General features: G+C 39.2%; 1 protein-coding gene across 1 annotated transcript in view; it reads left to right on the top strand.

The window, feature by feature from the left end:
* The first annotated feature begins 4,283 nt into the window (after positions 1-4,283).
* Positions 4,284-16,205, top strand: part of LOC6053047 — a 48,365-nt gene continuing 36,443 nt past the window's right edge. Inside the window, 4 exon segments of the mRNA XM_038265515.1 lie at positions 4,284-4,481; positions 4,561-4,800; positions 4,866-5,169; positions 6,244-6,459. Coding sequence (XP_038121443.1) covers positions 4,606-4,800; positions 4,866-5,169; positions 6,244-6,459 — 715 coding nt within the window. The 5' untranslated portion in view covers positions 4,284-4,481; positions 4,561-4,605.

Below are 16,205 nucleotides of genomic sequence, written 5' to 3'. Positions count from 1 at the left end.
TTTTTTTCTTTCTCTAAATTTGAGATTTTTAGTTTTGATGATGAGCCGATCGTTATCGTATGAAGAGAACATATTTTGGGGTCTCTTCTCCGGGCAGAGCAGCATCAATTTAAGGGGAAGAACTGTTAATTTTGTACCATATCCGAAATGGTTGCGAGGAAAACATGAACAACCAAGAGGGTGAATAAGAACTTGGGGAAGAAAACGCTGGGAATCGCGGCCAACGGCGTGGAATTCATTGAATAAATAAACATGTTTATTTGGATGTTTTTTTTTGCTGCTTTTCTCGTTTTAAGCAGATGGAGATTGTGTGTGGAGGAGCAGAGAAGTGTTTGGTACGTGTTTAGCTGTTGAAATCAGGTGTGGCATGATCTGGCATGAAATATGGTTGATTTACTTTTTGGCTCCACGTTTTGGCTGGTGAGAGAAGGTGTTGAGTTGAGAGTTGATTTTCAGACTGAAATTGAATAAAAATAAATGAGTCCAGATGCGAAGACAAAATTATAAATGCAAATTGATTTGGATTTCACTTGTGATTGCATTTGAAAGCATGTGGAATTAGACACTTGAATTGGGTGGGATTTTAGGGAAATGATTTTAGTTAATTTATGTATTTATTGGCAAATTTGTCTACAAATAAAAATATGATAAGTTTTTTTTTGTTTGAATTTAATGTTTAATGTTATGTCTAGAATCTTTGAAAAAAAGAAACAACTCAAAATTAATAAACTGAACAGAGCTTGAATAATTTGATTATCAATTGACAAAAATTCTTATAAAAAATTCGTCTAATTTTGAACGATTCATAAGAACGATCTTCAAGTGATTCACCCTCAAGCTAGGTTATAAACAAACATGAATGCATATATTTTGAATGGATAACAAAATTTGGGAAAACACATCTGGAAACATGAATAAGCATTGTAATCTAGCTTACATAGTTGCACTTTTAAACCCTAGTTTTCCTGATCAAATATTTCAAAAAAAGCAAAAAAAAAATTCACATCATTCCTGAAATATCTAAAAAAAATTGAAAAAATATTTCTTTTATTGGTACAAAAACTTTAAAACGACGTAAATAATAACAAATTTGAGAACTTCTATAAAAAATATTTCAAATTCTACATTTTTACAGTTGAAAAGTACAGAATAATATTTGAACACGATGTCAACAAGTTTGATGGCTTTCAGAGAAAAATTATTAAAATAAAAAGTTAATTGTTGCTTCAAAAATAGTTATAATTTTTGAAGCTGTTGTATTTTTATCTAAAATTTCAAAACAAGAAAAACCTTTAGAAATCAAAAATAAGCTAAAACATCATTAAAAATATAAATAAACTCAATTAAAATAATCATGAAATTTAAAAACTTAAAAAAGGAAAAAAGCAAATATTTTTTAAATTTCATTGAACTTTTTAAAGGTAATAAAGGAGTGTAACAGTGATGCATCGCTTTTTGATCACCTCAATTTGAATAAAAAAAATCGATGGAGTTTTTGGAAGACTCTTAGAAACAAGAATAGTTTAAAACTTTTGAAAAAGATTAACACCTCGTCGCCGTCGTGCTATCTTGTCAAACGTGCATTTTGGGCCAAATTGAGTAAAGAACGCCACAATGACACTTTGACCTTCACAGATCCTTAAAATTCGATTTCAATTCTCAGATATTCAATAAAAACCGAGAAAAAAAATTCCTTGCATTTTTGCCACTTCTTTGTTATTGTTTACAATGCGAGCTCTAGTTTTTGTTTATTCAAGGTAAACATTAAAAAGCGTTCCTCTCGGAATGTCAAAATGACGGGTGCGACAAGATACAGTGCGAATTCGCTAACTCGAATGGAACTGCATTCGTATTAGCGAATCCAAATTCGCTAATTGGAACGACATACAACTGTCAAATGCTTGAAACCTCGTGTTCGGAAATTGCTGAACAATGATGTTGAAACATTTGACAACTGGTTTTGACGGTCGAATGTATTCGAATTAAAACGAGCATTCGAATTAGCGCACATTCGGAGTAGAGGAATTCGAGTTAACGAATCCGCTATGTAGCACGACAGCGTCGACCTGTTCAAAACATGTTCAATCCAAGAATCATTTTCATGTATTTTTTCTAATAGTTTCGATCTCTTTAACCGCAGTCTTTGTCGCTTTTATGAATGAAATCCATTCCAAAGCATCCAATAAACCCTTTTTACCGCCTACACACTCAAAAAATCACTTTCACGCCAAACCCCAGCTCTGGCACCTGCCGGCAGTGGTAAAATAGATTTAAAGCCCTTCCTAATTGATTTCCTCCTTTCAACCGGGGCTCTCTTAGGGCGTGTGTTATTTTCAAACCCAATTTTTTTTTCTTCTTCTTCCCAAAAATTTTCCACCTTTAAGCTCAGGTGCCATTTCCCCGAAAAAAAAGTTTCACCCAAAGTAGCACCTATTTTCGACCCAATTGATTGGTCTCCCCCAAAAAAAGCTCGAAAAAGAGAAAGAGCGAGAGAGCGAGAGCAACAAGCAATAGAAAGAGATGCGAAATCGAGGCGTGTTTGCTTAAATTTGTTACAATTTTCGGCTAATAATTTTACGCTGGAGTTCGAAAAGAGAAAAAGGAACAAACAGTCGAAATCAAACGGAAAAAAGAAGTGGAAAACCTTCTCTCTTTCTGATTTCAAAATAACCACCATCATTTTGGGCAGATTTAATCAAAATGAGTAGCCGCTAGTTCCGGCCTGGCGCCGCAAGAGGGCTTCTTCTCTGCGAGAGAGAAGGGTGAATTAGAGGGCTCGTGATTTAATAATTAGAATTGGGAGCTTTTGATTTCCCCGCTTTTTGGCTGGTGGTGCGAAGGTATTTTTCCCATTTCCTTCCCTGATTTTGCGGGCCCTTTTTGGAAATTGGGGAAGTTGTGCAAAAAGTGTGCGGAAATTATTTGGAAATTAGTGGTTTCTGGGTTTTTTGGTTTTTGGAATCTGATTGAAGAATAGGTGTTAATAGAAAGTTATAAGGAAAGGTAATGCCTTAATAAGGTAAAAATTCACATCCGATCTAATTTATATAAATTGGAGCGACATCACAATATTCAAGGCCAGCCCCTTACAAATTTTAGAACACATTTCTGATAATAGTGGCAACTGCTAAAAATCTTATTTTAAAAAGATCAATACGATTTTCCCCAAAAACATCAAACATGAAATGGTACCATAAAAAAACATGACAAGCAAAAAGTAACTTCTTTTAAAAGCCTGGTAGCAGTTTACAACACATTTCAATTAAAGAGAGAAGCCTCCTCTTTCTGAACGATAAGCCACTTCCGTACCCTCAAAACCGCCGAATCTGAGGGCTCAAAGCCTCCCAAACCAACGAAGAAGCCACTCACAAGTGGTCGTAAACGGTTGGACCTCCATTACCGGCATCATCATCATCATCATCATTTTGATTATCGCGCTCTAATCTGTGCGCAAAATCTTGAAAAGAAAATGAACCGAAAATTTTGCAAGGTTTAGTGTGATCTCTATTGGTTAATTTTGCAAACATTTGAACTGAATACTGACGTTGATTTCACTAATTAACCACTTTGTTTAAAACATATTTGTTATACTGGCAGCACTGCTGTCAAATTAAATTATTTCTCAAGCCAAAACACTAATCTCTTAAATCAAAAAAAAAGTAAATAAACTAGTAAGCTGGCAGCCCTGTTCTACACATTTGTTTCAACTTACTCAAAAAACAACCTTTTAAGCAAAAAATGTGAATGGGTTAAAGAGAATATGTATGTAAACACTGTATCATAAAAGTAAATGTTTACATCTAGTGTAAGGAAGATGCACTGTTTGCTGACAAACCCTTTTCGGTTTTTTAAATTATTTTGCTTGCTTTATCAAAACGAGTGCATAAATGCAAAGATAAACAGAGATTTTTACCGCGTTTTAAGGCAATTTCCGCTGGCGTGTATTTGACAACATTTCGGCATCACCACCCTGTTTGAAAAATGTCGCACGTCGTACGAGATGTCGCACGGATTTGATTTTACCGTTTCGATATCGATTGGTCGAAAGGACGACAAATGGACGACAAACAATCGACATGCATGACATCGTTTTTTGCATCGATTTTCTGACAGATTGACGTTTCGGCGGCGTCGGCGAAAAAACTTTGACAGTTTAAATCAAGCAAAAACTTGTTCAGACTGGATTGAACAAAAGCTAAAAATTGAGGTTGAAAATGTAGTGTGCAAAACCAAATCGTAGCAAAAAGTTGGTTGGTAAGTTGGTTTAAGTAGTTAGAGGTAGTTAGTTACTTTCTATTTCTGTGAATATTTATTGGGAACCGTTCTTTACCTCGTGTATTCAGATGCAGTACAGCCGGATACCGAGCCACCCGTGGAAATATGGTTCGAAGCCGGGCATGGCATTGGCCTCCCCACAGTCAGCACCGATCCTGGCCCAAGGCCAACACCATCCGGCTGGTGGTAAAGGCGGTCTCTTCAATGTAAATACCACCAAATTCTTTCATCATCCTGTCGCCTCTTACGAACAGTGCCACTAATCCACTTGATCCTACTCCGCAGATGCAGTAGTTTCCGTTGCCCAATTCGCTACCCCCCCAAACCATAATGAAGCGTGGCGAGCCATTTCCATCATCAATCCTAAAATACATGAGGACGTACATGCAACGATTTGGCTTTTCCTACCTCCTCTTTGACATCTACAGCCGGATCCGGAGCTCAACAACAACAACAGCAGGCTTCACACAACAGCCTCAACCTGCCGTCAACTCCGACCTACAACACAACTCCTCCGAATGTAATGTAAGTTCCACTGTACCCAGCCGTTGAACCAGACAATAATAAACACCTCACATCATCCTCACCAGGCTACTCCTGAACTGAGCGGACCTCCCGCCGGCATGGGACCGATGCATCATAAACCACCAACACATCTCCGCCATCCGCCGCCACGTTCACCAACACGGACCGCCGCAGATGCCACAGATGCAAATGTCCCCGCACGATCACCGCTGCGGACTAGAGAACCTCTATGTTCTCTTATCATTTCAACACCCAGCAGCATCTCCCGCACCATCCGAGCCGCGGAAATGAAGCAGAAGTCACCCAATATAAGCGGAAGTGCCGGAGCGGTTCAAACGCAAGAATCGACGGAATTTACGCCACCGACAGGCCAGCGAAGGCCGCCACCGCATCGATGATTCCTGCCAAAAAGTCGTGCTAGCTTAACCTCATCGAGAACGACGCGGAACAGTGGGTTCCGGACAATCCATCCAGAAAGCAGAAATACTCGCGCGATCAGCTGATGCAGCTCAAGAATACGGCAACGGCATGCAAAACAAAAAAACGCGAATCTGCACAACAGATTGGAGAACGTCTTGGAGAACTACTCGTGCGTGGTCCAAACGAAACGGGCATGAGCGAGCATCTCCGAGATGCTTCTGCCACCGTTGCAAAGGTTGCAAAATTATTTCCGAGATGCTGCTGCCAGGCCTGCTACTAGTGGCGGAGGAAGAGGAGTCGGTGGCAACATGAGCCATATGAGACAACGATACATTCCAAAACGACCGTCTTAGCAGGGCAACAGCGGCCAGTTCGGATCACAGTCAAACAAACAATCCTAGCATGGTTCCGGATGTGTATCGCAGGACCCAGATGCTCAAAGACATCCGGGAGAAGACGATGGGGGTGGACGAACGACCCACGGAATCGAACTCGGTCGTCGTGGGATGGCCAACGGCATCAGAACCAGAATCTATGGGATGGCCAATGGCCTCAGAACCAGGATCTATCTCAGTTATTTTGAAAACAGTGAAATTAAGTGCAGTGATAGTGAAAATGTTCGGAAGGTTATTCCAGTATCATGTTAAATTACAAAAAAATAATAACAATCCTATATAATAATAAAAAACTTGATTTTTTCTTTAAAAAAAGCCTAAATATAACAAATGACAGCACACGACAAAGGCACGACATTCTAAATAACAAAACCGTGCGACATCGGTCGAATGTCGTACGACAATGTCTTACAATTTCGATTATCGATCGCACGACAAATACGACATTTTGGTGCAAAAACGTATGACATTCGTGCGATAGTCGCGCGACATTGTCGTGCGACGTCGTACGATTGCACGGACGACAAACGACGGACGTCCGACGGACTTTTCAGTCAGGGCAATTTTGACAGATGTCAGATAACCTTGCCTGCTTCTAACCAACAATTTTTTCTCTTTTCTCTTCCAGAACAACCCACGGCATCCCCACAGGTAGCGCCCGCCGGTGGTGGAGGTTGCAAATTTCCGGGCGCCCCAGCCCACAGTACGGTCCAGTTCACGGACGAATCCCTGCCAAATGGCGCCGTCGCGTCCTACTCGTGCGAGCGGGGCTTCGAGCTGCTCGGACCGGCCCGCCGGGTCTGTGACAACGGCCAGTGGATCCCCGAGGGGATTCCCTTCTGCGGTAAGTTTTTTAAATGAAAATTTACTAAACTACATTTCGCGTGCGCAACTGACAGCTGCTTAGTTCGCTTCGCAGCCGCAAGGCGGCGCTGCAATACCACACCGTAGTCAATGACCCCTAACTAAATGGCTCTCTTTCTTTCGGCGGGAATCCAAACGTCATAAAACCATAACCTCAAAAAAAAACAAAACGAAAATTAAAATCACACACTCTCTTCCTGTGTGCGCGCCCGCGCGCCCAGCCAAATTCAGCGGACCGCAGGTTGTAAAAGTCATAAAACAAAATAGAAAGTGCCTCTACTATTGCTGGGTACGCCGGTAAGTCACGATCTTAGGCGAGCGTTTTTGTTTTTCTGTCTTTTTGGCATTTCACTGCCGGTTTATTTGATAATTTATGAACTCATAAGCTGTGAGAGTCGCTCACACACACACAACTTTTATGGGCACTAAAGTGTTTCGTAATTTCTGGCCTTCCTTTTTTAGCCGGGGAAAATTGTAACCAAAATATTGAAAAGGTCGTAAAATTTGACCGCTTGAAAGTTCTTCCGACTGAAGTGGGTTGCAATTTAGTCACGCGTTCCCATTGTTCGGTGAACTGTCATAAAAGTGTACTGTCAAATGTGACAATTGAATGAAAAAGTGAAAATTGGCAACTCGGATTCACGCTTGCGGTTGTCACAACATTTCACCGTCATTGAAAGGTCAAAATGGGTAATTCTAATCAACAGTGTAGAGTAAATCGAAACATATCAGTGTTGCCAGATATTCTAACGAAAAAACCCAAAAAAGTTGATAAATACTCATGAGTTGTTTTTGTTCCATGATCTTAAAAATTCCAAAACCGACGGTGATTGATGGATTCTACCCAAATTTGAGCAGCTGCCGTGGCCTCATTAGCGGCCACAAACAGATGAATTCCTACCGAAAACAAAGCAACCCCAAGAGAAACAACAACACGATGTTTCCAGAACACTCTCCGCCGGTGGGAATTCCACGCTGCAATGTAAACAAACAAATGCCGCGCCACGAGTGCGCGCGCTGTCAAGTGGCGCCCTCATCGGTGAGAAGATCGTGTACTACACTAATAACGTAAGGATCACTCGACTCCACACCTGCGCCAACGATCGCGATCGTTTCCAAAACTAATATCGGCGCAATCGAAGATCGTAATCGGAAGCCATTAGCACCTTCCCCCAAAGTGGAAAACGATTCTCGATCGCCGCAAGGCAATGTTAGGTTAGGTACCGTTTTTTTCTCTCTACTCTACTCTTTCTCTGACGCATTCAATCGAACGGAACCGCGGAATTAGAATTAGCATCGAAATTCGGCGGTGCGGAAACGATCCGCGAAGATCTGGAGAGCCTCGTCGGGGGAGGTCCGTTGCTTTCTGGGCTAGATTGAGACTGAGTCGTGGAGGCGTGAAATTGGTGTTTTCCAATTGTTTACCGAGCGCGCCGGGAGCGTGTGAGTGTTTGTGTGGGCATGTTGATTTAATTTGGGGCCTTAAATGGAGGAATTTAACAGATATTTATTCTGTACCTGCCTCTGGAGGGAAAACAATTAAGAACTAGCCCATTGTACGGTGTTTGGCTGGGTTTGTGAAGCGTTCGAACGGTACAGGAATAACAGATTTTAGCGAAGCATTTTTTGCCAGTAGCGATAGTCATCCATTTTGACAGGTCATCAAATTAAAGCTGTCAGATCTCGACCAAAAAAATATTAGGGATCCAAGTGAGCCAAGGCTACTGCGTCACGTAGCTTCAGTGGCGACTCGGATTTCAACTTCAGAACTCGGCTTTTCGAGATTCAGAAACTCGAACTCCGACTCCACGGACTCCGACTGTGACAACAACTCCCTTACACAGTTGTTGAAAATAAGCCGACTCCGACTCCAGCTGCTAAAGAATTAGCGACTCTGACTCCAGCTTTTCAGAAATTGGTGACTCCGACTCCAATTTTCGACTCCAGATCCTCAAAAAAGACCAGACACCACCGTATCTGGCTCCGATTCAAGCTCCGACTCCGAAGCCCTGTTAGTGTTATGAGACAAATGTCAGATCTTGGTGAATTTCACTCAAATTTGGGTAAACTTCATTCAGATTTAGATTGAAATTCTCTCAAATATGATATTTGAGCAAGTAACCCAAACCCAAAGTGAAGAACTTTTCGTCACAGTGTCCTGATAAAAACAATGATCAAGCTCGAGCTCTCACAGCCCTGCGAAACATGTCGGCTCACACAACAGCTCGAAGTCGCCTGACAAAAAAAACTTTTGCTAGAAAGAGATAGCAAATCTGATGCAAACGAACTCCCAGCTGCCATGTAAACATACTTTGAATGTGTTGGTAAATTTCTGACGAGAAAGCCTCATGGATGTGAATTTTGTATCACACGCCAAATCGAAACAAACTAGATTTGAGCAGTGACAAAATGATCATAATTTATGATAAAACATATTTTAAACGTGTTATGGCGACGATTTATGACAGCTTTGCAATCCACAATACACGATTATCAAAATATCAACATTTGTAAGATTAATTCCACCTAATGTCATGAATGAATTAATGAACGAAAACAAGATATGATAGAAAAACGGTTTCTGAAAAATTACCTAAATAAATCATACAAAAACAAGTGTTGATAATATAATTTTCCTCGTGATTATGATCCTCCGACCTTCCCAAATTGATTCCGTAATCATTTTTACACACCTTAGCTCAATTATCCCCAAAGCAACATGATCCACCGGGCCATAATCAATCAGAATGCCTAATGAACTCCTAATCTGCTCCACTTAGCCTAATCATTCTGAGCAAAAAAAAACTCTTAATTTGCCTCGCCATTAGAGCCCTCATTAGAGTGAGGTTCTCCAGAACGCGATCCGGCCCTCTCCTCTACACTCTAAACTGCTTAAAACAAACAAGCCACTTGACGGGTGCGCGCTCGCTCGCTTTGTTTGGGCTTTTATAAGCAGATTACACGAAGAAAAGAAGCGAGAGAGAGAGAGAGAGAGAGAGAGAGAGAGCCCATAACGGGGCATAACGTCTTAATTTCGCGTTTAAACATTTCGGAACTTTTGCTGGAATGAAAATAAACACATGTGCGGTCGAAAAAAAAACACAAACTGCCAACGAGGAATCGTCATTATCCCTCGCGAACATGGGCTTTATTATTGTGAACCCGTGTTCTAACCTGCAAAGGAGGCGCCACCATCGAGTTTGTTTGGAGAAGCTCTCGACGATGGATATGGGAAAGAGCTGGTGTTTTCGGACCCTTGGAGTACCCTGGGAAGTTTTTTTTTGGGAATTTTAAAGTGCGATAAACTGGGTGATTTCAGAAAACTGGCAGCACTGGCACGTTTTAGAAACTGTCAACGAGTCTCTAATTAATGAAAGTTGTGATGTGTAAACATAAACAACGCAGCTTGCAATGCATCTCTTCAATTTTTGTCAAAATCTCTCAGTTTTCTTCAAAACCGAACCTACTCAGAAATGAGTAAATAGGGCATCTGTCAGAGTTGAGGTAATTCCACTCAGAATCCAACGAAAATTGAGTTAAATTCAACTGAGTGAAAATCAATCAAATCTGACAGATTTCCCACTTACTCATTTCTGAGTAGGTTCTGTTTTGACGAAAACTGAGTGATTTTGACAAAAAATGAAGAGATGCATTGCAAGCTGCGTTGTTTATGTTTACAGTGAGCCCTATAAGTGACAGTGGTTTGTTTACAAATCGTTTATCACCTTTTGACAATCAAAAATGAATTAAATATTTCGTAAAATTTTGCTATTGGAATCAAGTTAGACAAATGCATCATTTTTCGTGCAACTGACAGTTAACGACAAAATAATGACAACTCATCCACTAACGCACCTCTTTTGACACCCACTTTGAGCAAGACAAACGATGCGCGATCTCAAGGTGTGACCTTAAGGTGACGCAGCGCGTTGGCGTTGGAACCTTTCACGAGTCGGAACAAGAATTCAGGTCAATCCACCGTAATCTCTGAACTGGATTCCCAATTTATAAGAAACTTTCGCTCCCTCTTCCGCCTCCTTATTTGACTTGTGTGCAACGTCGATTTTTGTGTTTTAAACGATCAGCTGCTGATTGCATCTCCGGCTAATGACGGCTGACCGACTGCGGCGAGGTTGGATTGTCATTAAGCCCTGCCTCAAGGGTTTTCGGAGATCGGTTTTTAGTGGTTGACCCCTCGCCGGTTCCGTTTATCTAGCCCTGGGGGCAGTCATTAATCATTTTTTCTAAGAAGAATGGGGGACGTTTCGATTTGGAGTTATTTGAAGGCGTTTTGTAGAAAGTTATGCTCGAATGTTTTCAATCAACTCAACATTGGGTAACAATAATTTACCGTGTATTGTTTTGACATATTCTTACACGCGGGATTAAAACTACTTTTTTTTAATCATGCTGTAACCCAACTTTGAGTAAGCGTGCATTGTTTTGACAGCTTCGTACACGCACGCTTAAAACTACTCAAATCGTTTTAATTTTCAACCCATTATCAACGGCAACTTTGACCTTCTTTTGATAATTCCCAGCACGCGGAAAATCCGCGAGCAAATCTTCGAAAAAAAAGCAACTACGATTAATTACCAAGCTTGAAAGCTGCCCGATTAATTAGCCGAATGATGGGCCTAATTCCGATATCGGGCCGAGTTCGACTCGAATCGATCAATTCGCGAAAGTGAAAATCTTTCTTTACTTAAGCCGGTCCGGGCCCGTTTTCAGGGTCACTTTCGAAGCTGTGTGGATATTCGATTAGCATACATATTTGCATTTGCGCGCATTTTCCCCCCACGGACCGACCGCCCGCAACCGCGTTAGTATGGAAATGCGCTCGCGAAAAATCCATTTCGGATTCCCGGCCGGGCGGCTTTCGTTTTTTGTTGTTTGGTCGTTGTAGAATTTCGATTCGATTGATGCGGTGGAATGGAAATTAGGATGAGGTGTGTTAAATTCCATTATCGGACATTAGTTGCACTCTCTCCCGATCTCCGTAGATGTTTGCTCATTTTATCACGAATTAGAAAATGGTGTCTTATCTAGCATGGGAAGCAAATTTGCTTAAATTTTCTATATTTGGTCGATACATGATCAAGGTTAGCAAACTGAAAGTGAAAAATCTTTGAAAAAATAACATAAAATACAGTTAGTAAAGTAAATATTTAATCATCTTTTTAGAAAATCAGATATTACAACAAAAATGCCAGGATGGCAACAAAATCATTCCATTCAATAAAAAAAATTAAAGTAAAATATTGTCTGTTTCACAAAAAAAAAAAACTTATTTTTTTGCGATTCCGTCGTGAAACTACTAACATTTCGTGTAATTCTTGCACGACAAAACTGCCAAATTTTCTCTTGAATTGATTAGTTCTACTTTTCCGCACTAAAATGAGTGAATAAAAGTTAAACTTTACAGGACATTAGACTAAAAATTTCCTTGCAAAAGGTGTTTTTCGGAATTGCAAAATAATTTGTATGCAACTCGTTGCAAAACTTGTTTTTTTTAACACTCGTCGTATTTATCCAGCTCGGTTGGATAAATGTACAACTAGTGCTGATTTTTTTTTCTTTTTGCCACTTGTTGCATAATAGTAGTTTATGCAACAAGTTTCGAAAACAAGATATTTTCAGCACGAGTCGTACATTTATACGACAAGTGCTAAAAAAATCAAGTTTTGCAATTTTTTGTAATTCCGAAAAACGCTTTTTGTATAGAATTTTATGTCAAACATTCATGTATTAATTAAATACACCGTTTAAAACAAAACAATATGTAAAATGTTTTTTTTTTTCGATACAAGTGTTGAAAAGTTCAACTTTTCAACACCCATTTCAGAGTTGAAAAGTAGGACTTTTCAGCACTGGTATTAAAAGGTATTGATTTTAAAATCTGTTATTTTTGGTAGTTAAAGTAGGCCGTTTCGTTTCTCCAGAAGGACAGGAAAAGTTGACAGTTTCAGAGTGGGACTGTAAAAGAGTTTATTTTAACTTTTTTGCACTTGTATCTAAAAGTAATACTTTTCAACTCTGCTTTGAGTTTTGACTCAAACAAACACACTGACGCCAAACGTAAGGGAGAAAACAAACGTTTCATTAAAAATAACTCAAGTGTTTTGCCTTCCTCACCTTACTGAGGAAAGGCTATAAAATCACTCGAAAAATGAACTTCTCAATTAGACCTCCTAGACTCACCTTCATATATACCTATCGACTTAGAATCAAATTCTGAGCAAATGTCTGTGTGTGTGGTGGGATGTTGATCAAAAAATTGTCACTCGATTATCTCAAGACTGGCTAAACCGATTTTGTCCGTTTTGGCCTCATTCGATCCGTCCTGGGGTCTCATAAGTTGCTATTAAAAATTATGGAGTTTAGTTAAGTACTTTAAAAGTTATGCTAAAAAACGATTTTAACAAAAGTTCGGAAGATTGTAAAAAGGGTGGTTTTTGTAAGAAAACTCGTCATGCTATACATTTTCAGAAAGGTATTTTAAAGACCTTTTCAACGCGTCCAAGACATTGAAGATCTGAAAACCCTATCAAAAGTTATAAGCACTTAAGTGTTATTTACGCACCTTTTGGAGGCCGGATCACAGATATTTTGATGAAAACGTTGTCCGGATCTCTCATGCGACCTATCGTTGCATAGGCAATCAAAAGACCTTTCCAACGTGTCCTAAACATTGAAGATATGACAACCCTATCAAAATTTATAAACACCTAAGTGTTATTCATGCCGGATCTCAACGAGCACGAATTGGATTGAAGATCTGATTACCCTATCATAAGTTGTAACCACATAAGTGCCCTGCAATATGAAGATCTGACTACCCAATCTAGTGGTATGAATAATGAGTCAAAATTGATAAAACTCTGAAAAACATCGCCATTTTGTGTCTTTTTTGGATAGCACCCTTTAAATGTGAGGAAGGCACCAACCACCTAAGGGTGGATTAAGTAACGTTTTTTTCGAAAATGCAAACATTGTAAACTTGTTGTTAATCTCGAATTTTTCAGCACTTTTTGTAATAATCTAACACGGCGAAGCCTCGCTGGACAAAGCAATCAATTTCAGCATCCGTTTGTATTGAAAAGTATTTCGAAACTATTTTTGATTTTGACGCTAATCTTGACGACAAAAATAACAAAACACTCTTTTTTCGTTTTACTTGAAAAAATCTAGAACTTGTTTTTTTTAAATAAAGTAAACGAAATCATAAAATTGAAATTATGTTTAAGAAATGTATTTAAGCTAGAAATTCATCTAAAATAGATTTTTCTAGAAAAACATCGAGTTCTTATGTCATTTAAATCGATTTCCGAATCATTAACCACAATCTTCCAAGGTTCACTATCAAAATGATTGTACTAAAATGACAAGATATTGGAATATGTATTTAAAAAAAATCATCTTATTTTCAAACTTTTAATTATGAACATATTTCATGCTCTTAGAAACATGCCAGATTTTGCGAATTTCAATCGTCTTTTTCACTTAGTTTGCTAAAAAATGCTTTCAATTCCAGTCTTGGTGAATATCATTAAAATTCTTATAAAGCACAAATTTAACCCGTAATCATAAAAATGAAGTCAACACCTTCTTGACTAATGTCACTATAAAGTGTGATACCCTCTCGGTACGCGCAGCATGAGTATGTTGAACCGCATAATTTATGCTTCTTACACCACCTCACCACAAAACGCACACATGCCTTAAGCGAAGGGTAAATCACCTTCATTAACACGCTACACGCTCTGGAACGTTGCCCTAATGACACAAGACACAACTTTCCTCCGGCCGCGGTTGTTATTATCATTATTGTGCACATCTTTTCTAACATTTTTTTTTCTCTCTGTATCTTTTCTTCAAAACTCATTTCTCTAGTTTGATGTCTTTTTCTGCATCTCTTTTTCCCCTCCTCTAACCACAAACCCTTCGAAGCTTGACGAACGTCGCACTGAGTCTTAATCGTATCTGTTTCTAATTGAAGCTCACAAAAGTCATGCACACACACGCACACACACCGACTAGCACAAAACGATCAAAACAAAAACAAAACAACAATCCGTCCTACACACCGAGCCAAAACAACAACAAAAAATAGTTAAAAAGATGGAAAGAGAAGAAAAGGGCAGAAACGAAAGAAAGACAAAAAAAATCTCACGTGGAAAAGCGAGAGTTCAACGCGAAAGAAGTGAACAAATACAGCAACAACAAAAGTAAAGCGAAAAAAAGCTCTCAATATAAAGACGCGCGCGCACGTGTGTGTGTGTGTGAAGGAAAGTGAAAGCGCTCTCTTCTTTGCTTGTCATATTTTTTTCAAGCTGCGCAAAGCTCACGCGAGGTGAGGTTCGCGACCGCAGCAGGCCTTCGGTGTGGTCGTGCAAATCCCCTGTTCGTTGACTGGGCCTCGTCGTAACAGCAGCTATGCCCTTCGGGATTTTTGCTTTGATTTTTTTTCTTGCTGTTGGTTCTTTTTAGTTTTGGCGTTCAAAGCGAACAGCGTAATAATGGTACACCTGAGCGAATGTTTGGAGTTAAATAATGAGAAATTTTTAAAAGAATTTAGAAGAAGGTATACTTTAAAAATAGTTAAGTATATATTCGGAGGTAACGTCCATTTGTCAAGAAACATTAACAAAAATAAGTTAACCCATTTTTAAACAGCATCGGATAAAACAAACCCGACTGCACTATGGGGTATTTCCATAGAAGCGAGCGGCCAAAAATATTTTTTCACTTTTTTGTGACTTTTTTGTGTTTTTTTTTTACTTGTTATAATGAAAACAAATGAAAATTGATATTTGTTTTCAAAACAAAACTAAATTTACAGAACAACATGCGTAGTTTTTTCCCTGAGTTGATCATGTGATGGTTCTGCAATGTTGTTGTTGGGGAGAATTTTGGACGCCGTCTTTTCAGCGGATCACACCGGGTTTAGTTGGTAAATTCAATCCTCACCCAACGTCAACAGCTGTAATTCTTACAAATATACTCGAAAGCAGTTCTCACTAGACGAGCGGGAAATTGCCCATTTTTGCGCCTCTCGATTCCCGGGAAATTTGGTTGAGACTTCCGGGAATTTTGAAACTTATAAATATTGAGGCAATATAATAAAAGTCCAATCAGCGACAAACGAAGAGTTGAATTCCATACATAAAAAACAAACATGAAGCCATTTTAAAGTTCAATTCTTTCAATGCTATTTTGATTTTCAAATACAGAAAGTGAAAATCAAAATTGAAAAAAAAATTCCAGCATTTGAAATTGATGACGCGACCACTAAGTTAGGGAGCTCAAATTTACTTTTAAAAAAAACTGGCAGTCACAGCTCAGAAATTAAAATTTGAGGTATTCGAAATAAGTAGACTTCTTTTCTTCAAAGTAATTTTCAAATTTGGAGGCATGTTTTGAAATCAATAATTATTTAAGTAAAACTATGGCATTTTTAGCCGGGACCGTAGTGTAGGGATAAGCGTGGTTGCCTCTCACCCAGTCGCCTTGGGTTCGATCCCAGACGGTCCCGGTGGCATTTTTCGAGACGAGATTTGTCTGATCACGCGATTTTTTATGGCATTTTTAACGATGTTTAGCAAAGCCAACAGTTCATGTTCAGTTCAGTTTTCCTTAAACTGTAAATATTCCTTTTCTGCTTAATACATAATGGTTGAAACGAAAACACTACTTTGAAATGTTGCTTAAAATTCTTATTATCTA

The sequence above is a fragment of the Culex quinquefasciatus genome, chromosome 1, assembly GCF_015732765.1.
Source record: "Culex quinquefasciatus strain JHB chromosome 1, VPISU_Cqui_1.0_pri_paternal, whole genome shotgun sequence".
NCBI classification, from domain to species: Eukaryota; Metazoa; Arthropoda; class Insecta; order Diptera; family Culicidae; genus Culex; species Culex quinquefasciatus.
The sequence above is the reverse complement of the archived record's forward strand: the minus strand, read 5'-3'. Positions and strand labels throughout refer to the sequence as shown.